The sequence below is a fragment of the Cyprinus carpio genome, chromosome A13 (genome assembly GCF_018340385.1).
Source record: "Cyprinus carpio isolate SPL01 chromosome A13, ASM1834038v1, whole genome shotgun sequence".
NCBI lineage: Eukaryota > Metazoa > Chordata > Actinopteri > Cypriniformes > Cyprinidae > Cyprinus > Cyprinus carpio.
The window spans coordinates 20,557,260-20,584,307 of NC_056584.1; the positions used below are offsets into that span (position 1 = coordinate 20,557,260).

Below are 27,048 nucleotides of genomic sequence, written 5' to 3' on the forward strand. Positions count from 1 at the left end.
CAACTAAACCAAAAGTACTGATTACACGGAGATGAACTCTCTTGTTTATGCGGTTTCATGACTTCTGACCACCTTCTTGGCCCTACCTGCTCACTCACAATGTTGAGAAAACAGCTTTTGTTTCATTCATCAGCTCCATCCTTCTGTTTCATTTACACTTGCTCATATTCCTTCTCCACATTTCTATATATAGATACTTGGGGCGGGGAATGTCATTACCATCACCTTTACGGAGTTGGTGTTTTAGTAAAAACAGGCTTAGTTACACACTGCAAATGGAAAACATAATAGTCACAACCCCCACCCCAAAATCAGTGGACTATTCTCCCATCTGTTCTCCCTCCTTTTGTTTACCTTCTTTACATTCTTTATACTTACATTCTTTACCCTCATTTCCTTTCGTACTGCTCTCATATTCAGGCATTCATTGATAACTGTAAAAATCCACCATAGAGATTGATTGGTCAATTCTGTGTTTGATAAACTTACAAACTTCTCTTTTGGTGCATTCCTGCTATGTTTCCAGCATGGCTTCGGTTTAAGAGTGAGGACACATAAATAAAATAAGAACATTTATAATTTCCAAATACCAGTGACCTGCATTCCCATGATGAATGAGAATCAGTTACACTAAACCAGTGTACAAAAAGTGCAATATGCCTATCTGTACATAAAGACTTTTTTGGTATATTTCAAAATTGCTTAAGCAGTTTGGGCCTATGATCTAAAGCCTGGTTTATCTGCTAAATAAAGAAAAAACTCAAGGTTTATTAAATCATTTGTGCACATATTCATTAACTTCTTTTCTCAGAGTTCTCTGTACTTCCTGTCCGGCAGATTGTACAGTTTCTGTTTACACATGCTCAGTCTTTGCTACAGATTCGGCCTCTGCAGAGTTCTGAGCAACTCTCTCAACCTTAGTGTTGGGTTTCTTAGCAATAGGTGGAGGAACTTTGTTAGCCATCTTGTGCGAGTCATTAGACTTGGCTAAATCGGAGACAGATGCTAACTCTGCCACCAGAGTTTTCTTCAGGTCACCCTGAACCTCTAAGGATGACGGTGTCTCTATTACGACCTTCTTTGGGCTTTTGGAGAAGATGAAGCTGGCTGTAGATGCAGGGGAGTTTGGTACAGTGGTGCCACTAGTCATGACTGGGGGAGAGGAGCACAGACCAAAGCGCTTGGCTTGGTTGTCTTTTGAAGACATAGTGGCAGCCTTTAGACGAATGGCATCCTGGAGACGCATGGAGGGGTTAGCTGGTGAAGAGACTATGGGAGGTGTGGAAGAGATAATGGGCATTGCTGTTTGGGGTTTTGGCTGCTCATCTTCTAGTTTTGAGTGCATTTCAACGGTGCTTAATTGCTTCTCTGAATTATGTGGGGTCTTGTTGGGTTCTTGTGCCTGATGTTGAGCCTTTGGCTCACTGATTGAATGGTCCTTTGTTTCAGTTGTGCTTGGCAGGGTTGCTGGGTCAGGCACTAAAGGTTGAATTTGTTCCATGAGGCTTTGCGGTTTGAGTTCTATTTCAGCACAGCATTGTTTATTAGCTGCTTCATCAGCAGCATCATTATTACTACTTTCCTCCGTTGGACAACAAGCAGATGAATAATCTTTCTCATCAATTATTTTTTCTTTCTTTTTATTCAACAATGTTATTTGATTGAGTTTCTTGTTCAGATGATCCTTGCTGAGTACTTGATACAGTGGTTGTGTTTGTGTTGAGGGACAGAGCTTCAGTTTTTTGCTCTGTGTTGGAAAGAGCTTCCACATCAGGGGGCAGTGATGTCATAATCAAAGACCTTCTGATTGGCTTTGGAGGTGCCTCTTGATTGACACTTGATTTAGGTTTGGGTTGTGATGGTTTATCAGGATCTACAGCATGGCTCTTATTGGACTTAACTGACCTAAGACGAACCATCTGTAGGATAGACTGGGTGACCACAGGACCAGAGGTCTCCTCTTTGGCCGGAGAGGGACTGCTTGTCCGTTTCTCTGATTCTGTTGTCTCTAGTCTGTCCTCCATTTTTACATTACTAGGTAGTGGAGGAGGAGGAGGAACACTGACTTGTTGGGATCTTACATCAGTGAGCAGTGGAGGAGGTGGAGGAACGTTGATTTGTTGAGAAGTTTCAGATGATGTTACTAACACATTGTGTGTTGAAGGTTGGGATTCTTGTGAAGGGGATGGGATTTTCTGTGGTTCAGAAGATGGTCTTGGTGGAGGTGGAACTTCCTGAGGTGGTGGCAGTGGAATATCTGGAGGTAATTGAGGCATTGTCAGTAAAGACTGTGGCGAAAATGGTGGGGGTGGTGGAGGGAAGTCTGTATCATTTTGCACAGCGATAGGAGTTGCCAAAGCCGTACCTACTGGAGGCGCCGGAGGAGGAAACAGAGGAGGTGGAGGGATCCAAGTAGTTAAGTCCTTTATTGCTTTGACAGCTAGTGTAGGAGTTGAAGGAACAAAGTCTGGAGGGGGCGGAGGAGGTTTGGCTTGGCTGTTGTATGGTATTGGTGGGCAATGTTCTGGGGGAGGTGATGGAGATGGGGCAACATAAGCAAGTGGCGCTATGGATTCAATTTTCCCTTTTATCTCTACTGCCTGCAATAGAGATGTTGCATTTACTTTGTTAGCATTTGCCAAGGCTACATCTGGTTCATCTTCTATTTTAAGACCTCTCTTTTTGGCCCAGCGTGCATAGTTAATAGGTCCGGGTCCACACAGCAGTTCAAAAGTTTGCTGATTGTGAGCCCAGGTCTCAGGGGGAGGAGCTGGCGGAGCCAGTACTTTAGGATGGGTGGGAATCTCTAGCAGAGATCGGAGAGCCATTACAGCTGGGGAGGAACTGTTACTATTAATTAGACTTTTTGACAGAAGGGTGTTCTTAAGTTCAGCAAGCTTACTGGTGCCATTTGTGTATGAATGGGGTGCATCAATGGAAGACATTTGAAGGTTATTTCTGTCCTTTGATGTGATAGTTGTGGGTCCATTGGAGGGAGGTGTGCCTATCTTAGGGCTCAACTTGTGAGTGGAAGTCTTCGTTTTAGATACAGAAATTACAGCTGGGTATGGTGACTCATCTGGAGTGCTGACATCAGCAAAGTAAGTATTACTCTCAGATGTCTTCCAGGCCTGTTTCCCATTGTGTAAAGAGTATGACCTGCTGGGAGGAGCTGGAGGTTTGTTTCCCCGTTTAATCACCGATAGGTTACGTGTGAAAGCAGCAGCAGATCCTGTTTTTCTGCTATCCTCCTCCTCTGTAGAGCCCCCATTCACATGAGTAGTTTTAACATGGGAACCATCATTGTTCAGCTTGGCTGGTCTATCCGTGTTCTCAACCTGACTCCCTCTGCTGGCCACACGGGGAGTGCTACTGCTGGAGATGGTAGAAGAATCAGATACTAGCGTCTCTGACGATCCCGAGTGGCTCCACCCAGAGTAGTTTGAGCAGGTTGTGGAACAATGTGAAGAGGCTCTGGAGGAAGCACGTGTGGATGCTGGGCTGGCTGACACCAGACTGCTCTTGCTGACGGTTCGGACACTGCTGCGACTTTGGCTGCGACTAAGTTCCACAACATCCACAGATGATGGAAGAACAGCATTTGGAATGATTTTAGACATGTATGTGGCCTGAGGTGAGATGGACATCACCACACCGGCTGGGTTCTCTGTCCAAGGAACACCTAGAATGCCTGCTCCTGACTTTTCTGGATCTACAGAATGGTTCATGAGCCCTTGGAGAATGTCATCTTTGGGTTTTGTCAGTGCAGGCTGCTCTGCGTTGTTTTCCTTAACTGTGTACAGGTTCTGCACACCTTGTAGATGGGCTTGTACACTTTCTTGTTCAGAGCTGGAAGACACACCATCCACAGTGGAAATTATGGCGGGTATGATCATGTCTCCATTGGACAGCTGACCATCAAGAGGATTGGTGGTGATCCATGCTGCCCTGTCCAAACCTAGATATGAAATATGCAAAAATAAAATATACATAAACATAAGTTTTCCACTAAATGACTCCAGACATTCTCTGCAGTATAGAAGACTGCAGCAAAACATACCCAGTTCTCTCTGGATGTGTCGAGGAATTCCTACAACAGTTCTCACATGTCTCCTACGAGATTTTGTCTTCTCTGCAGTCTTATCTGGCTTCAGAGGTCTGAACGTTGAGGCTGGAGAAAGGAAACAGAAAACAATGTTGCTCTGACAATGCTTATGTGACATGAATGCTTAAATCACTTTATAGATGTATCTTTACTAGGCCAAGATGTTTTTTTGAAAAAATTATATGATACAATTATATGAATCAATTTATGTATAAAGTGTCACCTTGGCGTTTGAGTCCTGAGCGTGTTGATCGTGAGGAAATGGATGAGCGCATCGAAACAGAATCAGCAGCTGTGCTCTCAGACTCAAAGCCTCTCAGTTCACTGAAGGCCATGCTGTTTTCAGTCTGAGCTGTTACTGTTGACTAAAGCAAACAGCATGGTTAACCTTCCAAATTTATAATAATTTGTCCGCAATTTAAAAGTAGTCAGTGATATATTGCAGTTATAGAACTGCTTATGTGCACAATTTAAAAACCAGTCTGTCACTATGGTGGGAACAGAAGTAATCATTCATAACAGGAACTGAAGATTGATTGATGCATGGAGGAACACTTACAATCATACTTTGGTCATCAGGGTAATCAATCCCATTCCTATCATCTGGAAAATAAAACATCACCTCTTAACCAAATAAAATAAACTGCTGTATGTTGAAGAAATGCATGTGCTTGGTGCAGAGTAAAAGAAGAAGATTTGGAGTTTGACTTTTCTCACCCTCTTGCTGCTGCATTTTCAGGCCCTGCTGGGCCTCTGTGTGAAGGTCCAACAGATATTTAGGCCGATTACCCTCCACAAACACATTTTCTTTGAACTCCTGAACAGAAGTAGCACCCACAACTTCCTCTTTAGGGCCTGCAGAGATAATTACAAATAACTGCATTTAATATTTAATATATATTCAGTAACAACTATAGCTAATGCAAAATCATTTACCATGCTAAATATACAAAGACCATGCTCAAATTAACCATGTGTCCTGATTTCAACCAGCTGACTCACTCATTATTTTTCCAGTCATTTGGGTCTTCTGAAGCATTTTTTTAATGGTTTCATACTACAGTATTTCTATCCATAGCATCTCCTGATAAAAATGCTATGTTTGTGATTAACTGTACTACGATAACCACACAATTATTCACCAGGCAAAATACTGATAACAACCTTTGCAGAACAAACTTTTAAAAATGTTAAAAACAGAATACCTTTCACAAACCCATCATTCAGCCTTTACATGTACACGTGACTTTATATAACTGATAAAGATATATCAATGATAATTATCAATGATAATTGATTGACTTTTCAGTCAATTTATCCAAAATGTGACACCTAACAAAATCTGAACAGAAGAGAACAGTCATTTTGATTTAGCCAGAACACCATTTCTGCATTACAACAGGAGTGTAAAGTGATTACATCCTCCATGTGCTGGCACACTCTTTAGTAAAGACTAATTTAGAGTGAAAAGCTTCACTAACTAATAAACATTATTTAGAAAGCCTTAGCAAAGTTAACCAAGGGAATACAAAAGCTATATCAACAGTGTAACTGCAGAAAAAAGGTAATTATAGATTATGTACTGTTTATTAAGGTTCTAGGTTGTAGTAAACAGACTTTTCACTGAATATGAATATAAATATGAATCATGTGAATATGAAAGTAAAATGCTTGAAATAAAGTACCTCCATCATTTATGACACATTTACAGTGCTTTTGTCAAAGCACCACTAGATGGAGTAGGAGAACAAAGGAACGGTGAGGTCACAGGTATGCTTAAAGGGATAGTTCACCCAAAAATGAAAATGTGATGTTTATCTGCTTACCCCCAGGGCATCCAACATGTAGGTGACTTTGTATCTTCAATAGAACACAAACAAAGATTTTTAGCTCAAACCGTTGCAGTTTGTCAGTCATATAATGGAAGAGAATGGGAATCATGGCTTTGAGAGTCAGAAAACATACACAAACAAAACCAAATTAAACCGTGTGGCTCGTGACGATACACTGATGTGTAAAGACACAAAACAATCTGTCTGTGCAAGAAACTGAATTTATTTAATTTCTTTATATAATTTTTTACCTCTTATACACTGCAATGTCCAACATCCGGCATGTGACGCCTGTATGTGCTTAGATATACAAGTCGATTCCCACAGCCCTTAGAAACAGTCACTAATGAGGCATCTACTGTACGTATATATATATATACACACACACACGTCTACTATGCCAGAGCACGTACACGCATCACGTGCCGGATGTTGGACAATGCTGTGTATAAGAGGTAAAAAATGATATAAATACTGATTGTTTCGTGTCTTCACACATCAATGTATCGTCATGAGCCGCAGGGTTTAATTTGGTTTTATGTATGTTTTTTTTGACACTCAAAGCCGTGATTCCCATTCACTTCCATTATATGACTGACAGACTGCAACGGTTTGAGTTAAAAATCTTAATATGTGTTCTACTAAAGAAACAAAGTCACCCCTGGGGGTAAGCAGATAAACATCACATTTTCATTTTTGGGTGAACTATCCCTTTAAGGGGAAACTTGTTGCTAAACCTGGAGAACAAAAGACACATTTTCCTTTTCATAAACTGAGTAAAACAACAGGTAGCAATTATTTATCCTTGCAGAGAGTTGAGTAACAGTTCTACATTTGAGACATAGTCTGACACTTCACACTTTCCTATTTAATATTGCACTTAAATTATTAATTTCTTGTTGATCTCTGGTCAGCGAGGATTGCAGCAGGAATGCTAAAATCCAACCTCAGCCCATCTCAATCTCAATGCACCTCCAAACCAGGCCAGACATGCCCTACAGCACAGAAAGCCCCGCCCACTCATTTATCCCATGTGACTGGCCTTCCTCATCCAACTTCATTAATCACAGCAAGAGAAGACAACCAGTAAGAGCTACAATGATATTTACACGTTTTGCTCTTTACATTCACTACTTTTTTCAGATGGGAATTAATTCCTTCTAGAACTACAAAGTTAAAGAAGCAAAAAATGAAGAATGTACAAAACAAAAATGAAAGTGTGTTAGAAAGAGGATAGAACTTTTATCTGACCGTTGATATTTCTGAGCCTTGGTGGAGTACTTTGTTTGTCTCACTAGTGATATATGTGTGTTTTTAGATACAGACAGCCAAACCACAGATAAAATGTTCCTAGCAATGGTTTTAAACAATTAAAATAGTTGAACAACCACAGATGTCATCTTTTCAGCCCTGAGGAACATACCTAAAGCCAAGAGAGATGGGGTTCTCAAGCATGATGCAAATGCTTTATGTCCTCCTGCTTTTATAAAATGGCAGCAATACAATGAGATGAACGTTCAGTATTTATGACAGAAAACATATAAGCTCCAGTCCAGAAAGACAATTTTAAATCCACAGCAGTAAAAAAAAAAAAAAAAAAAAAAAATTATATATATAGACACCCAAAACATTTACATCACTGCCCATTTTTGCATGTCATTGCATTATTCATGCTGCAATAATATAGAATTGTGCAGTCTCGGATGTGCATTTATCAACATTTAAAATTTTTGAATATGGCTTATCAATTCAGAAATTAGAATGATTTGATTTATAAAACGCCATTAGTGAAACAAATCCTATTTAAAAGCTGTAATCTAATAGTAAATACTCCTTGTGGGTGTGCAAGTATGTATGTGTGCACAGTATTGTGCTGATGTCTAAAGGTTGTATAATCTGTACCATGACCTGATCATCTTTGAATGTATTCTCAGTAGTTCAGAGACTTTCTAAAAACTCTGATAACCTTCTGAGAAAGCCAAATAAAAGCAGCACAGAATGAAAGATTGGGCATGCCTGGACCTGCCGATGGCAGATGTCAGAACAGCTGCAAAGAGTCTCAAAAAGGGTAAAACTCACACAGACTCCCTGAGCAGCTTTACCTTTATCATCAAACTAAAACTAATGTTTTATGGTGGTTGTGGCTTTCTTTTGAAAGCAAAACCCCTTAAAAATAAAACAACAGAAAAACATCAGCTCATCTCAGATTAAAAAAAAAAAAAACTTGACTTTATCGCAACGAGAGACTTTATCCTGGCGCCTGATGCTGCTGTCCTTCAGAGTAGATTGAATAAAGGTTATAAAGTCGAATCAAAGGTAAAGAGACTAAGAAGCAAGAGAATGAAAGAGGAACACAATGTGCTAAAATGAATGCTAGAGATAAGCAATGTAAACACACAGCGTAGTTCTCATCACTGGCAGCCAGATCCCACAGGCAATGTGTGTCCTGCCAAGAGCTCAGGACTGCCCTGCCCTGACTGTGTTGAATTTGGGCAGTAGGCGGCAGCACACTGGGGTTGTTTTCATGTCATACAAAAAGATTGCTTTTGTTTTCATTGTATAAAGTCACCAGCTTTCTCACATCAATGTATGCATTGAGCTTTATATTTATAAATATAAATAAAAATATGCAAATGAAAGTGTTAAATATTCTATGATATCATGATTTTATGATTTAGCAAGAAAATGTAGCAATTTAATTATTATTAATTATTATATATTTATAAATTGTAGTTTAATTATAAATTATTATAATTATTATTTATTTTTTCATATTATTATATATAACATTATATACTATATATGATATATATTGTTTTAAATTACTATATTAATATTCATATTTGTTTTTATATTTTATTATGTTAACATTAATGCTTTATTATATATTTAGTGTGAAAATAATTATTTGGAAGAAATCTTCAGCAATTTAATAAAAAAAAAAATACGTATCTATATTGGCATCAATATCTTGTTCAATGTCTTTAAAAGTAAGAAAGGCTTAAAGAATTATTTAATAATTGTATTAATTTAATTCAGAAAAAGTGATTTCTGATTTACCACACTGAGTATTTTCTTTAATGAATGCTGTAAATTAAAAAAGGTTTCAGGAGTTGAAATCTAACATTCATTTACGTACATGAGATTGTTCAAAGACACAGAACTCAAACTTTAAAGACTATGAACTGCTTCAATAGGTTGTATTCATTCACTTACTTAACATCAATCCTGACAGACATCTTTTATCAAACAATGAGTGAGTGGTTACAGTATATTGCAAAAGACTGTGTTTATAAGTATGCTAAGTGCATTTTCTGCTGCGTTCAGTGTGACACCCAGCACAAACAGGCTCGGTGATGAAACTCTACTTGTAGAGCTGCTTCTGCTTAAAGGCATTATCCATCCACAATGCAAGTAAAGGTTAACTGAGGCAAACATCCCTCAGCTAAAGTCGATACAAAAGTCTTTGAAAAGTAAGTTGACTGATTACAGGTTTATTACACATGCACACAACCTGTGTTTTGATTGTGGATGATTTTCAGCAAGTGGTAAGGCCCCTGTCTGCCACACCTGTATCACATAACAGTAACGTAATATTTTCCATTTCATCAGTTAAACGCACCCAGAAGAGGTACAATCGCTGCATAAATCAATCAATAATAGATTACTGTCAGGACCATTCTGTTTGATTAAGATTACTGAAGAGGTCCTGAACATTATTTTGGTGGCAGGCTTTGCTCTAAAGCGTTCAGATTCTGAACTGTCCACAAGCAAACCTCACCGAGGCTTGAAACCCCCAAAGCCTAATGCAATTACCAGAATATTTTGTATGCAAGAGATGTAAAATTCCATTAAGAAGTGATACAGGTCTGTAAATTAGACTGGACAAGATTAGCTGATAGATGATTTCCGTGTACAAGACGCTCATGCTCAGATGCTCATGTCTGTATAAGGAGGAGTTGGGGATGGAGTAAGCATAAGTTTGTGCAACAGACTATGACGAGTGTGAAAACGGATTATGGAATTTATACATCTTATTTAATTGTAATGGGAGGAATTACAATCAGCTGACGCTGGCTGTCACGCTGTGTTCTGCCTGAACTATGTTTGAGCTCAATTCGTTACTCAAACTACATTTCAGTCAGGATCACACTTGTCTGTGTAACATACCAGCGCGTTTCTCTGCGACAGAACGAAAGCTGACAACGTGTTCTGTGCGACAGAACCAAAGGCTGATTTAGCGCATTTTCTATTCAATGAAACTGAAAGCTGATTTGACGTGTGACAGAACTCAAGCTGTTTTAGAACATTTCTGTGTGACAGAACTGATGCTGACTAAGCTCATACCTGTGCGACAGACTAAGGCAGGTGCAAGTAAGGATGAACTTGTTTATCTTATTTAATTACTGGGAAGAGTTTAAAATCAGCTGAGCATCAGCTGATGCTAGCTGTCACACCGTGTTCTGCCTGAACTACGTTTGAGCTCAATTCATCACTCGAGCTATATTTCTGGCTAACAAAGTTAAACATTTTGATAAAACTCCATCCTTCAGTTGGTATCATCGAAAACAAAGCCGCAGACATGCATTAGTCTACTGGGTGAGTTCTGTGTGCCCATGTATTCGATACTTTAATTTTGTGTAACTTTATTTATTTTTATTTTATGTTGGTTTTGCACAAACCTGGTTTTGATTGCTTAGTGCAAATTATAGTTTAATTCCCAATGGTCATAACTGCTGTGGGTCACTTGCACCATGCAAATTATTATTCTAATACTGAAATGTCTTTCTGAAAATTCACTTTTGCCTTAAATTAGGTTCTAACAAGTGCTAATGCAATGAAAACACACACAACTGAGGATAGATAACTGCTAGTCTATGATGCAATTATTACTGAAAAAAACTAATTGTAGACCAGTTTAAATTCAGACCAGGTGCAAAGGAAAAGGCAAGCTAAAAAAAACAACTTTGAAATCAACACTTTACAACCTACCGCTTGAAGGGGCTACACATGCATACCAAACTAAATATGGAAGGAATTGTTGAATATAAAAAAAACAATGAATTGTTTTTGGAAGAAAGAGAAATATTAAAAGTCACTCTGAATCAGTCTAGTTCTGGCACAGAGCTGGGTTCTGTTCACAAAAACAGAAAACTGAGAAACAGCCAAGCAGAGAACAAGTTTCCCAACTTTAAATCTGTTCATTGTGTCAGAATCTCCAGAGCAAAGCTCAGGAAGGTATGGAATTCTGCACAAACACGCCCACACCTAACAATAAACAAACGCACATATAAACTCTGTCTTCATGTCTCAAATGTTCACAGGGACAGTGTTCACAAAGGTGTTGAGGAATGACTGGCATTTCTCATGATGAGTTGAATAGGAAAGTCAGAAGAAAGGTCAGGATTGTGGGTAACCCTTGGCAAGCGCGTAACTTCCAACAGGAGATGTCAAAAAGCTGTGTGTGTGTGTGTGTGTGTGTGTGTGTGTGTCAATGGAACATTTTATAGGAAACGGGTTTAAGGTAACAGCTCTTTGTTCAGACTGAACTGGCAACATCCCACAGGAAGTTTTGACATTGCAAGGTCTGGGATACAGGATGCAAAACACAATATTACTGTATGTGTGTGTTCTCTGTAGCTGTGACGCTCTTATTAGTGGCAGTTGCTAAAGTAAGCATTACTATTCCAACTGCTCATATTTAAGGCACGGACAAGCCCCTAGCCCTAAAGAATAGGCTAAATGTTGCTGTAACTTGGGCTGGTTTTTGGGGCCCAAATGTTTTCAAAGCATAAAACATCCAAAGAAACACTTAAATACGATGTGTGGTTTCTTTCTTCAGGCACTAAAATGTAAAAATTATGCAGTTGTTAATTTAAGGAGCTACTGCTACCTGATCTGAACATTAAAATTACTTCTACTGTAGTCTGGTTGATTTAGTCAAATTTAATATATAATATTTAAACTTTGTGTATAACAGCCATTCAAGAGTATGGGGTCAGGAAGATAAAAAAAAAAAAATAAAAAAATAAATAGAAATTAATACTTTTATTCAGCAAGGACGGATTTAAAGATAAAATAAGTAAATACATTTATGATGTTACAAAAGGTTCTAAAACTTATTTTACATTTTATATAACTTTATATAAAATAAAATGTTATATGCTGAAAATTATGCTTTGCCATCACAGGATTAAATTACATATTCAAATATAATAAAACAGAAAACAGTTATTTAAACTTATATATTTCACAATATTACTGTTGTTACTTATTTTTAATCAAACAAATGCAGACTTTTTTCCAAAGACAAAAAAAGCACAGACTCCAAACTGTTGAAAAGTAGTGTATATTATAATAGTAATTATAAAATATTTATATTGCACGTTTTTATTATTGTAATCCAACAATTAACTAACTATTACTGAACGTAAAATCAAATACAGAATCATCCAGAATAAGACTGAACGTCAACTCCATTTCGGAAGGGAGCAGCATAGATAATCTTATCAAGTTTCAAAACACACTGTAAGATTTTGTGTTTTTAAAGTGACATTCTTAAAATCAACACAGAGGATCATTCACAAGAACCCAGACTGATCACATCACACACAAAAAAAAAAAGATAAAACACTACATAAACAGCATTTAAAAAAAAATCATAGATGCTCTAACACATGTAAAGCAAGCTCCAAAAGGTAAGAATATCGTCCCTACTTTTAGCAAAATTCTACAACAGCACTGCATGTGTCCTTTACGGAGAAGACAATCCCATTATCCCCAGCAATAAGCTCAGTAATGAAACGTATTTATAAATCTTTGAGTTATAAAAATACAAAGATAATCAGTTTTAGAGTATCATGCCATTAATTTAGCAACAGTCAACTGTGAGTCACATTCTCCAATGCATAATACTAATTGTGCCATGATGGTCTGCACACTGCCTATTTAATTTTAGCCTAATTTCAGGGTGAGTGTGAAGGGTTTAAATAATCCATCCTGCTGCTTTTTTGTACAGTCTTCGGCAGCACCACACCCTCAGTACAATCACATAAAAGCTGTTTATTTTTTGTGGTTATGCACCATATCGATCATTATTACATGGCTCTGTGGATTACTTGATTCTGATTGGTCAGTCGCGATATTCCGAGGTATGTTATCCCTTGGTAACAACCGGTAAAAACTAATACCACAGGCTCATCCGGGTAACTGCAGTCGGCGCTGTACTCTTGCTAGGAACATTTTCACTTCATGGAAGCTTAGTGTTTGGTTAGCTAATAAAAGATTAAAACGCAATTCAGTATATTATGTGTACAATTATTTAATTACGTCATCCTGGTTTCGCGGACTCACTTTCTCATTTCATACAAACGCAGCTGCTGCCATTTTGCAACGATTGTTTTGTACACTGTAATGGATTATAGGATAACTAACAAACTGGCAAGATTTTAAAACATTTTCATCTTAAATCAATATATTTTATCGCCTTAATTATTTATGGGGTGAAATGTTGTGTAATAAGTGGTTTGACGGCACCATTTCCCTTAAACGTCCATGTAAATCGAACTTGCTGCTTGCTCAGAACTGCTGTCTTCACGGAAGCTTTGTGTTCAAATATTTCAACTCAAATCAATATTTTGTGTCTAATTATTTACTTATGAGGCAAGCAGCCATGTAATAAACGGGATAATGTACATCCAGCCGGTTGTTATCCCAGAATAACCCCCTTCAGTGTGATACAAGACTGTATCAAGATCCTGATCACCCTGTAGGGGGTTATTCTGCGATAACAACAGGCTGGATGTACATTATCCCTTACTTAAAAGGATACTCCATCCCAAAATGACAATTTTGTCATTATTCACTTACCCCCATGTCGTTCCAAACCTATAAAATCTTTGTTCATCTTCAGAACATAATTTAAGATATTTTGGATGAAAACAGGGAGGCTTGAGACTGTCCCATAGACTGCCAAGAAAATAACATGAAAGTATGAAAAGCATCGTCAGAATAGTCCATCTGCCATCAGTGATTCAACCATAACGTTATGAAGCGACGAGAATACTTTTTGTACATGAAGAAAACAAAAATAACGACTTTATTCAACAATTCCTCTCCTCTGTGTCTCTCCAAATCAGAATCCAATCAATAAACACTTAAGACTCGTACACACAATGTGAGTACTTAAAGTGACCTCAAGCAGAGGCCAAATTTTATCTTTGTGGCGTGATGAAATTCCAGCCTGGAAAACTCATGACTTTGCAGCAAACATTTTCTAGACTTCTCTCAGTTCACATATACCAAATAATATACAGGTATTTGAGGGACATATCTCAAGAAGTTTAAGGGTCATTTGATATGTCAGCCTTTCCTTCTTGGGTCCAACAAACAAGGAATTAACAAAAATGAATAATTAGGAGTGAAATTAACTAGAAAAAATAATATTAAAAAAAAAATATTCTCAAAAAAAAATATAAAAAATATACTCATATATAATATTTAAAAATGCTCACTGCTGCGTTTAAAAAAAAACATTGCTGGAGAACGCTGAAAACCAGTTACCCAAACTAATGACTTCTTCTAGATTGTAAAGGGATTAATTTACTAATTACACTGTCTGAACTGAAATGACTGAATGTCTGTACACATTACCCACTACTGAAATAATTTCTAAACCATATACCCAATGTTTACTAGTTGGGCAATACAAAGACAGATAGCAAAATGTTAAATAACAAATACATTTTAAACACGAGTTAAATAAAACACTAACTGAATCTCCCACTTTCAGTACAGTAGTTAGGTTAGAGTTAGGTTAGATTGTATCAAACGCAACAAAATGGTTGAGAGATATTTTCCACCAGGGCATAACTTACATTTTACTGCAATATTCTTATTTGCAAATGTCAGAAATTCAAAGTAACAGAAGTATTTTCATATAGCATAACCGCTTGTCTTAACCACTACTGAGCATATCGATTAAAGCTAGCTAACCCAAAAAAAAAACAACTACTCAAACAAATGTTAAATGCAATGTAATTTGCTTTGGATAAAAGCATCTACTGAAAATGTATAGTTAGAATGCAATAAAAGTCACTCTGGATAAAAGAGTCTGTCAAATGCATAAATTTAAATGTTCATTTATAGATTCATGCTGATGTTGTTGCTTGCTTCCTACATTCATTTCCAACACACACCGGGCGCAGCATACCTTTCATTAGCCAAGCTGCACTGCCCCTTTCTTTCTTTAATTTCCCTGAGACTCATCTGCTTAAAGAACCAGTTTATGTTATATCTGATGTGAAACTAGTGGCTAACATAAAAACAAGTCTTTCAAGCAAGAAAAAAAGAGACACAGGCCCACCAGTAAACAAAAACCATTACATCAGTGAAGAACGATGGGACATCTGGAGTACATGTTATCAAAAGTATTACCTGTTGTAAGTGTAGATTTTGGTAGTTCTACAGGTGATCCAGCGGCGAGCAGGTCTCCACGAATCTCTGTAGTACGTCGGCGGGTTTTCCTGCGCTGGCTCTTCAACCACTTGAACGCACGGCTAAAGGATCCTGCCCTTCTCCTGCCCCGTTTGCCTCTGCCGCCCTGCCACTCCTCATTGAACACCTGCAGCATATCTGGGGGAATCAGATCCCCTACAGACTCACGGCCAGATGACATTGTGCAGCCTGCCACAAAAACAGAAATAATTCATATGAGTCATTGTTTTATAAAGCTTGTTTTTGTCAAGTTTGTAAATTCCCTAAATGGAATTGCTCACTAGTATTCATGCCCTTTAAAACAAATCAACGGTCATCTGTAGACGTCTTCACACATTTTTATAGATGTCATACGAAAGGCAATTATTTCATTCAGAAGCATGAACCGCTCAAATGCTGCATTTCTATGGGAAAAGCAAAAATTACAGAAAAGAAAAAAGGATAAGCTGATCTACAATTAAACAATCGACCTTTCTTCCAGTCTCGCAATGCTGGAAATTCAACTTTAGACCTCAGTAACGCAGAATGCAGTTCTGAGAAATTGACCTTTCGCTGGGAGTTTGATTGACAGGCTATCTGACCAATCATAACGCAAAATCTACCATTTTGACCAACAAACAAACCAGGCAGGAGAGTAGATTAACTTTGGTGGAAAATGGTGTGCACTGACATCATCTGTTGTTAAAACAAGAAACCTTATGATGTTCATTCATGTTTATTTCTTGTTATAACTAGTAAAGAGGAAGAGATAATTGGTTCACGTTGCCACTTGAACTGACGCGCTCGATCTGTCATGACACATTAAAGAGCCACAAAACAGTATTTATTGTTTGAATATCTTAAAAAATATGACGAAATTAGAAAGCTGAGACTTTGTTTCATACCAAAAGTAACCTGCTCTGTCTTGTCTGTCGGCACGTGGTAAGTTTCCTCTTTGTTCTGCGATGTATTTTTCACTGCGTGAGAACATGATGTGTGGTGTGAGAATGCCATTGCTTTTCGGACATAGCAACAGTAACTAAAGGGGGCGGGTCTTTGCGAAGGGTCAATTACCTGATCACTATTTTTCAGTTGGTTCAATCAAACTATCAACTTTTATTTTTATAAGAAAATTACAGATTGTTTTGTTAGATAAGACCCTTATTCCTCGGCTGGGATCGTGTTGAGCCCTTTGAAGCTGCATTGACAGAGTAATTTGGACCTTCAGCCCGTTGGCCACCATTAAAAGTCCATTATACGGAGAAAAATCCATGAATGTTTTCCTCAAAAACCTTAATTTCTTTGCAACTGAAGAAAGAAAGACGTGGACATCTTGGATGACATGGGGTTAAGTAAATTATCAGGAAATTTTTATTCTGGAAGTGAACTAACCCTTTAAAGAGGCAAGACAACATAACTGGAGCGCACTATAGTTACCTTAATAGATATCATTCTTTGTGTGAAAGGGCATTTAGTTTGGATTTAAATCCAGGGCCAATTAGTATAAAAAGGACATACTATAAGTCTTTTAAAAACTGTTTATTTTGAAAATGTCTTACTAAGGAAACTACTACATGGGCTACTTGTGTCCCATGTGACATCCTACTTTAAAGGGAAAATAGTCCTTGTTCTAAAGAGGTCTCAAACACAGAACAGAAGTGGAATTGTTACTGACATCATTGGTCCACATAGATCGGGGTATGACCCACATAATGCACATTGTACACCAAAATTACACTTGAGTCTCATTCCAGGACACCTAGTCATGGGCTCCACCCTTACACACACAGATACTAAAACACACCCTCACACAGCACACAGATTCATGGTGTGTAAAACATTTAAACACAAGGCATTATATAATCTTGAATATACACACCCAGCAGATGTATTTACCAAGGGAGGTCATTTTACTCAATTAACAAATGCACAAACATTCACAAAGAGCAGAACTTCACATGAATGCACAAAGCATAAAGTAAACAGCAACTTGAAAATTATGCTATTGAAAAACTTGAAAATGATGCTAACATAAACAGAGCTCCTTCGAAGCAGGACGCTAGAGAGAGAGAGGGATGTTGGCGAAAAGGAAAAGTAAGAAATGTACAGCGAAAAACTAACACAATGTTAAAATGAGGAAACTGGAGTGGATTTCACGTGTCAGAGTGAGACTGAGAGCAAGCCTTTCTCACGTGGCTGAAGAGCTCTGTTAAGCAGGTCAATGGACGAATCAGAGTGCAGCATTCTGACTCACTCCATCACCACGGAAATGTGCAAAAACAAACAGAGCAGAACCAGCATGCTACGGTGCCATAGACTTTATCCACTCTTCATTGTATTCATATTAGTTTGATCCAGGATCAGCATTATAAACATTGACTGGCATGTTCTTTGCAAGCTGCAGATGATTCATTTGCATTCAGTTACGTAACATTAGTTATTATAATATACATGTTAGGAACTCATTTGCATGACATCACAGGTCTGTTTTGTTTGGATGTTCTACCTCTGGTCTAATCCTCACATACACACGCACACTTGCAGACAATTACTGTACACACTCCTATACTGAAACTCTCACATCTCTGAGAAAAATGCATTGCTATCCCAACAGGCGTGTCGGTGCCATGCAATTCAACAGTTTTTAGGGTGGTTTCAAATGTTGTACTCAAAAACAAAACGTTTTTGTGGTATTCCCCAAAAACTGACTATTGCCTACTTTTAAAAAACATTATATGAAACTACATATTTAGCAGCGATAAACATTTCAAACACTAGTATGCTTGTGTGTTATTATCTAGGTCACATGACCTCATTAGATGCATGTTATCCTCATTTCAGATTGTATTTATTTTTTAGTTTTACCTTTTTTTTTTGCACTTTATACAATACTGATTGTGTCAAAGCAGCTTTACAGTGTCAAACAGGAAAAGAGTTGGTCAATAATGCAAGACGACGACAATAACAAAGTGTCATTTTTCCAGCTAAAGTCAGTTCATTGATGATTCAGTGATGTCATGACCCAGTTCCACTCTCTTCCAATAGTGTCTGTGCAATCAGTCAACCATCCCCAACTAAGTAAGCCAAAGGTAACAGTGGCAAGGAAGCAAAACTCCTTCTGTGACAGAAATGGAGAAAAAACCTTGGGAGAGACCAGGCTCAGTCGGAGGGCCTGTTTTCCTCTGGTCAGACAAAACCAGCATGGTGTGGATAAATTCAAAAATTAAAACGAAAAATTAGGAGATAAGTTCTTTCTGTTTGTTTATCACACTGGAGATGGAACATTGAGTGCACTGCATTATGGGATACAAAATTGCACTAGTATTTTAGCAGTGCTTTGTTATCATACTGCAGCAGTGTGCATACTGTGCACAGATGGCATACTACATTTGCCAAAATGTGAGATGCAATGTGATCGGACGGTTTTGCTTTCATTTCAAGTGTGATGATGAATCAGTAGTTATATCAGATTTAACATCTCTTTCTTTACTCAACAGTACATTTACAAGATAACCCTGATCTCTGAACAACAATTTAGCATGCAGCATGTGTCATGTGACAACAATATATCATACTAATGTTTGAAACGTGTGGAATTATGCCTATGGTTTCACTCAGTCTTTTGCATTTTGTAAATGCAAATTTTTGAATATGTAAAATTTAAAGAAGAGTCTTTTATGCTCACCAAGGCATTTATTTGACCAAAAATACAGTTAAAAATAGAAATATTGTGAAAAACCATTACAATTTAAACAAACCATTTTCTGTTTTAATATGTTTTAAAACATGATGTATTCCTGTGATGCCAAAGTAAAAAAAATTTAGCATCATTAGTCCAGTCTTCAGTGTCACATGATCCTTCAGAAATCATTCTAATATGCTGATTTGGTCCTTCATTTATTTATTATCATCGATGAGGAAAATAGCTGTGCTGTTTAATATTTCTGTGGAATTTTTATTCAGTGTTCTTTGATTAATAAAATGTTTAAAAAACAGCATTTATAATCTTTTTTTTAACATTATACTGTCAATTTTGATCAATTTAATGCATTCTTGCTAAATAAAAATCATAATTTCTTTTTTAAAAAATCTTATTGACCCCAAACCTAGATTAGCAGCAACACTCTCTAACAAAATGTGAGGTGTGTGTGCAAGAGATCTTGTGCAAGACACCTGGCTTATCATCTCTGCTGTAGTGTGTGCAGGTGTGCGAAGCAGGAGAGGGTGTGTGTTCATGTGGGTTACAGGAAATGGAGGTAAATCTGGAAGATAAAATGCCTGAGGTGTATTAACCAGGAAAGCTGTGGTCACATGAACAAACGCATTGAAGCATGCTTGCCTTATCTACAGTTTGATTCTACTATTTTCATGTCACGATGTTCACCAGGTGGATGGTACAGACTTACATTCTCTCTCTCTCTCTCTCTCTCTCTCTCTCTCTCTCACACACACACACACACACACACACACACACTCATGCACAGGGGTTTTCCAGTCAAAGAAATGAGACATTCACTCATGAGATGCACATCTTGAGATAGTTACACATAAGACATTACGTGCACAACTATGTGCAGCATCACAACTGTGCGAGACAGGAGCACTTCTGTCTCTCAAACGCAGACTGTTGTAAGAGCATTTAGGAAACGCCTTTCTTTCTAAGCCCCAAACCTAAGGAATTCAGGGTTAAGGAACTGAATTCCTCCCTAAGTGCTGAGGGTCATTGCAATGCTTCTGGGAAACAGTGAAGGAAAGTGCTGATAGCTGTCATGCTAACTGCACATTATATTCTGATGGGAGTGTCTGTCTTTCCTCACAGCTACCATTACAGTACATTAACACAATAACACACAACAACACATGAATCTGAGAAGTCCACCTGAGGTATGTTTTTATATCAGATATCTGTGTGACATGAAAGAAATCCAACGGACAGAAGTGTATTTCTTATGACGATGAAATACAATCACTATTTCATTTCCAAACTTCAGAGGTGTGTGCTGACATTCGTATCACATTTCAGTCTGATTTTATCTGCACAAAAACACTGACGTTTAGATGTGATCTGTTCTATTGTGCAGTGTTTTGTATGTGTGTGTGTGTTCTAGGGATTTGCAGCAGCTTGTTGAGAGCAGGAGTAACATTCCTAAACAACTGCTAATTGTATAATTCCTCTGGGTTCCTCCTCCAGCTCCGCCTCTCCTTCCATCATTGTATTTTTTTCTCTCATCCTGTTTTTTTCCTCAATGCTTCTTCCATTAGATTATTAATGTTTGGGTTTTAATGGAGCTGCTACAGTCTCAACACAAATGGTCCTGAACTGTCTCGCTGTATCATCTTAAAATCCAAAAGTGTCTCATGTACCATCTTCATAAAATCCAGAACAGTCCCCCTGTATCTTCTCCATAAACTATACAGAACTGTCTCACTGTATAATCTTCATAAAATCAAGAAAAATCTCAGGGCATCATCTTCTAACAATTCAGAACTCTTTTACCATATTATATTCAAAGAAATCTGAAATATCTCTCTGTATCATCTTCATAAAATCAAAAACTGTCTAACTGTATCTTCATCCTTAAATAAAAAAAACTGTCTAACTGTGACATCTTCAAACAATCTAGAACTGTCTCACTGTATCATCTTCATAAATCCAAAGAAATGTCTCACTGTAACATATTTATAAAATCAAAAACTGTCTCACTGTGACATATTCATAAAATCAAGAACCATCTCATGGTATCATTTTCTAACAATTCAGAACTGTTTGACCATATTATATTTAAAGACATCAGAAATTTCTCACTGTACCATCTTCATAAAACCAAGAACTGTCTCACTGTGACATATTCATAAAATTAAGAACTGTCTCACTGTGACATATTCATAAAATCAAGAAATGTCTCACTGTAACATATTCATAAAATCAAGAACCATCTCATGGTATCATTTTCTAACAATTCAGAACTGTTTGACCATATTATATTTAAAAGACATCAGAAATTTCTCACTGTATCATCTTCACAAAACCAAGAACTGTCTCACTGTGACATATTCATAAAATTAAGAACTGTCTCACTGTAACATATTTATAAAATCAAAAACTGTCTCACTGTGACATATTCATAAAATCAAGAACCATCTCATGGTATCATTTTCTAACAATTCAGAACTGTTTGACCATATTATATTTAAAAGACATCAGAAATTTCTCACTGTATCATCTTCACAAAACCAAGAACTGTCTCACTTTTTAAATTCAAAAAAATCTGAAATGTTTCACTGTATTATCTTCATAAATCAAGAACGGACTCACTGTGTCATGCTGATTGCTGATGTAATCCAAAACAATATCACTTTCATTATGTTTTGCTAAACCATTCACATACACTAATTAGGAGTGTCTCACGCTCAATTAGTCCCGCAGGTATCAAGGCTGATATGATTAAGCATCAGATAAGCCTGTTGTTTCATCAAGAGTTTTAGATTAAAACTGATCAAGCTCTGTACTAATATAATCTTCCACAAACACACACATCAAAGTGATAAAATCTCCCAGCTCTTGATGAAGCTATCACAGTGATCAATCAGCTGCAGGGTGGCAGCACACTGGCTCACGGTCTGTTGTGCCAGCTGAAGGTTTACTGAGGGTCACTTTATAACCCAGCATGCCCCGGGGCAAAACCAGACAATTGTCAGTCACTTTACCTCACATCAGCTGCCAAAGAAAACCAGTTTTGATTCCCCCTGAATAAAGCAACATTTGCTAGCGTGGGAAAATGATCATCAACACTGCCTAAAAGAGATTGCTCTCTCTCTCGCTCTCTCTCTATTTTGAATTGGAGGTACAGTTACAGTAACTGTTTTGCTGAATTCAACCACAAGCCTTCAAAACCAGACAGACAGAGTTTCTGATTGGAGCACTGACTTTTGCTTGACAGGTGCGATTTATTTTAGTGAAATACCTTTAAGAATTCAACTGGGACAGTATGGCATTAGTAATATCAAGTTGGGTTTGTATTAGCTTAAAGCGGTTTTCTGTCCTGTGGTGGCATATTTCCTACTGAAACAGGACTTGAGTGAGACATTTCGAAGGGCACATCCCTTTTAAAAAAATATATAATGAAGAGCCACTATAGGATTTAGTTAAAGTCATATTAAAATGATTTTCAAATATTTTCTCCCATATTGTGACATACTTACACGTGCAACAGATTGCCGGAAAAAGAAAAAAAAGAGGGCAGGGTGACATTTTGATTAAAAATTACAAGGTAATTTTTTTTTTTTTTTTTTAATTACACATATGCATGGATGAATTGTTCACAATAAGATTTATAACATTCATTCACAAAATAGATAAAATATAAAACACAAAATATAAAATAAAAACATTATGAGGTCTTTAATGGGCCTGCCAAACTAACATAAATATTCTTGACACAGTGACGTTTAGGTTTTACCCTCAGAGTACCACTGGCACACAATTCATAAACAACTCGTCTTCATGACAGCTGGCTCTGACCTCACCACGTGTTCAGATATGTGCATCTGATATACATCAAAACAGTGTGAGTAATGGATTCAGATCCAGATTTTGCAAAAGCAAATCAGCCATGAAAAACAGTCAGTAACTTTATTTCCTACAGTTGGGCAGTGGGGACACACACACACACACACACACACACACACACACAACACTCCTGCTTCTGCACACACTTGCGCAACTGATCTGGAATCTCTACAGAAACAAGCCCCAGCATGGCAGCCTGACGGGTACAGCGACACACCTAAAATCAACAATGCCTACAATCACCTTTCTTTCTCTCTCACTCTCCCGTAAGTCACCCATGATCAACAACATACTAACTAAGACCAGGAGTCCCTCTGTCTCACTCCACCTCCTCCAAACCCCTGCAGGTCTCTTATCTGTTTCAGGTTAATGTACAAACCTGCTCAAGGTGAAGCGTCTCTGATATACACACGTGTAAAGGAAACTCACAAACCACAGAAATATGCATCCCCAGAACTGTTACAGATTTATTTTTCCAAGAATTGAATGATTTACCGGAATTCTATAGGTCAACGACAGATAAGAATGTATGAGATGATACAAAAACGTAAAAAAAACAATTACAAATGGGATTTTTTTAAAAGCTGAAAGCAAAGAATCGTCAAGTATATGTAGGAACTGAATATTTTAATTCATGTTCATTTCATGTATTTTTAAAAAAAATGTTTTAACAATTGCATTTTCAGCAAAAATCATTATTTAAAAATAATAGAAATGTCATGTGGTGTAACCCACAAGTTAAAAGTAATTAAATTATTAACTTACAACGTGAACATACTTGAGTGTTAATCGTTATATTGTTTTAAAAGGTTTTCAAGGTAAAATCAAAACCAACAAGAAATAATATCAGTAAGTTGTCATAGAGTTACTTGATTTGACCTTAGCTAACCTTTGCCTTTTTGTCTAAAAAACAAAACAAAAAACAAACAAACAATACACCTTACTGATACAGTCATAAGGGTCTACAGTGGTCCCCTCTGTGAAATCATTTCCTGTTTATGGTTGTCACGACAACAAAATGGCTTTCTGCACACTGACTGCACCACACTGAACTTGATTTAGCATTCTACAAAATTAAACAACACTAAAAAAAACAAAAAAAAAAAATAAAAAAATAAAAATATATATATGTGTGTGTGTGTGTGATATATATACATACTAGGGCTGTCAAATGATTAATCACGATTAATCACATCCAAAATAAAAGTTTTGTTTTACATAATATATGTGTGTATACTGTGTATATTTATTATGTATATATAAATACACACACATGCATGTATATATTTAAGAAGAATATGTTATGTTTATATATTTAAATATATTTATATATAAAATATAAAAATATAAGAATATAAATATATAAATGTATATACATGTAAATATTTCTAAATATATAATTTATGTGTGTGTATTTATATATACATAATAAATATACCCTGTACACATACATATATTATGTAAACAAAACTTTTATTTTGGATGTGATTAATCGTGATTAATCATTTGACAGCCCTAATATATACACACACACACATATGATCATACCAAACTATTTATGCCAACATTTTTCAAGAATGTCAGAATTTTAATGCAATCTTTTTAATAAGACCTACCCTCCATTTTTTACAATCTCCCAATAATAATAATAATAATAATAATAATAATAATAATAATATATATATATATATATATATATATATATTATATATATATATATATATATATATATATATAATATATATATATATATATATATATATATATATATATATATATAGTGTGTAATTGTTATAATGCAATAATATTATAAAATATTATATTATTGGGAGATTGTAAAAAAATAAACTTGTAATTTTAGACATGTCCCACAAAAATATTAGAATTACATATAATTCAGAAAGTATGTTGTCTTGTGAATTTAATTTATGTGTATATTTTTTATATTTTTTTTTAATTCGATACTAAGAAATACGTCTGACTTTAAGAATTAGAAGTATTAGAAACTTGCAAAGTGAAAGAGAGACCAAGACACACACACACACACACACACACACTACTGAAAGTAAAACCTATTTACACCAATATATCAGGGAGAACCCATTTGAATGATTAAACCCAAAGAACAAACCAAACAGAATATAGTTTTTAGATACTTTAGTTCTGACTTTAGTTCTGACTTTGCATTATAATAATTACACAGGTTTAATGTCATGTTGGCAGACTGGGCAGGGCTGTTACCTGTAACTTTGGGATCCCTCCGTTTCCTTGTTCGGCGCTGTAAAATCCTTTACATCGGACGGTCCATGTTAATCTGGTCTGGAAAGTTTAGGTGAGGCATTTCCACGGTATTCCGGTTTTCTTAGGAAACTCTTGTTCCTTAGAGAGCAGCCAGCCTTGAACAGTCCTTGCAGACTGTGCTCTCATCTGGCATGAGATACTCCTCTCGGCTTAATCTTCAAGAGGCTCCAGGTGAGAATTAAAAGGGAGTTTCCAAACGCTGCCAGGTCCCGCTCAGTGGCGCCGTCCCGCGGCCGCACGATAAACAGACACTCACACTTCCCGTAGACGTGATTACTTAACACACTGATTAAAGGGCGTGAATGATTTATATGTCATTGTATTATGTATATGTAGATGTATTGTTATGGAGATGCTTAGTCATCCAGGACACAGTTTTATGAATTAAATATAATGTAAATTCAATTACAATCATTAAACAATTATTAGAAACGTTTTTTAATTAAATAATAAAAAATATAGGCCTATAACTTTATAAGCAATAAAATACATTATATACTGTTCAGAACATAGATTCAAAATACTATATATATATTATATTATATTATATATATTATATCTATTATATTTCTATATGTATCTTATACACAGGTCTAATTTCCAGCTACAATCTCCTGTTTTTAAGTGTCTGTGTATGTAGTAAATACAGATCTAGTCCAGGATCTCATCGCAGTTTTATCAATATCAGGCAGTCAGAGACTGGTGCCACAACATCATACATCAAAGAACATGTCGTCATTCCCACCACAATCATGTCCATGATTATGGAGCTGCATGTATGAACACAATCCCACCATGATGAACATTGTGATCTCGTGGAAACCGCCGTGAGTCAAGTTTCCTGGCTTGTGAAACGTGCTGCTTTTTTTGTGAGACTTTTTTTTTCTTTCTTTTTTTTTTTTTTTGTTTTTTTGTTTTTTTGGAGAATGTAAGGGTTGAATTATATCTTGTTGATTCTTGAATGATCACTTTCTGGTTTTTGATGGGCAGATCCACCCGCTACGTGCATTTCTCATATTTCTGTTGCATTGTGGAAAACTTGTAAGTTGCTACTATTTGTTCCTCTATGAAATATAAGCTATCATTCAAACCCATTATTCTAGATTTGGACAGAGAAAACTGCATAAATATGTAAGATAGATCAGTTAGATCTCCCGAGTGCACTGTCTGCTTGTTGAGAACATCTTATCTTGTTTGTTGAAGATTTGCTCAAATGGACCTCAAGACCTCAGCCACTTCACACCTGTCAAGCACACCTTCATCTGAACTAAGTTTCACATTTTCTCTCTCATCAGATGAGCTGTACAGTTTACAGGTAAAAATGTTACATGACAATTACATATAATACAGTATATCATTCTTATGTAATAGTTACCAGGTGAAGGAAACAAAGAAAAATCAAACAATGAGAACTAGATATTATGTAAGAAATTGCGGCCTTTCAGGCTAATTTGTAGGTTTATTTTCAGATAACATACACATTGTGCATAAGACCTGCTAAAATGTTTGCTTTATCAGTAAATGTTATGTTGCTCATGAGACTTCTGTCTAAACATCACAGCCCTACAGCAAAAAGAAGAAAATGAGAAACAGGAGAGAAAGCCATTTGAGGTGAGTTGAACAAAATGGCAGTCCCTTATAATGAAGAAAAAAAAAAAAGAAAAAAAACTGACATGCAGTAGAGTTTCCTTTCGGCAAACTTTTTGTAAAATAAACAAAATAAAAAAGATAAAATATTTAAATGAAATATATAATATATAAAATAT

At 36.5% G+C, this 27,048-nt stretch overlaps 1 protein-coding gene across 1 annotated transcript; it reads right to left on the minus strand.

Moving 5' to 3' along the window:
- Positions 1–775: 775 nt before the first annotated feature.
- LOC109097830 (uncharacterized protein KIAA1522-like) lies at positions 776–25,498 on the minus strand. Its single transcript, XM_042769605.1, is given in 8 exon segments — positions 776–1,615; positions 1,650–3,958; positions 4,061–4,171; positions 4,329–4,470; positions 4,665–4,708; positions 4,823–4,960; positions 15,373–15,621; positions 25,223–25,498. Coding segments are annotated over 7 exon segments (3,825 nt in total). The 5' UTR covers positions 15,614–15,621; positions 25,223–25,498.
- Between the last annotated feature and the right edge of the window lie 1,550 nt (positions 25,499–27,048).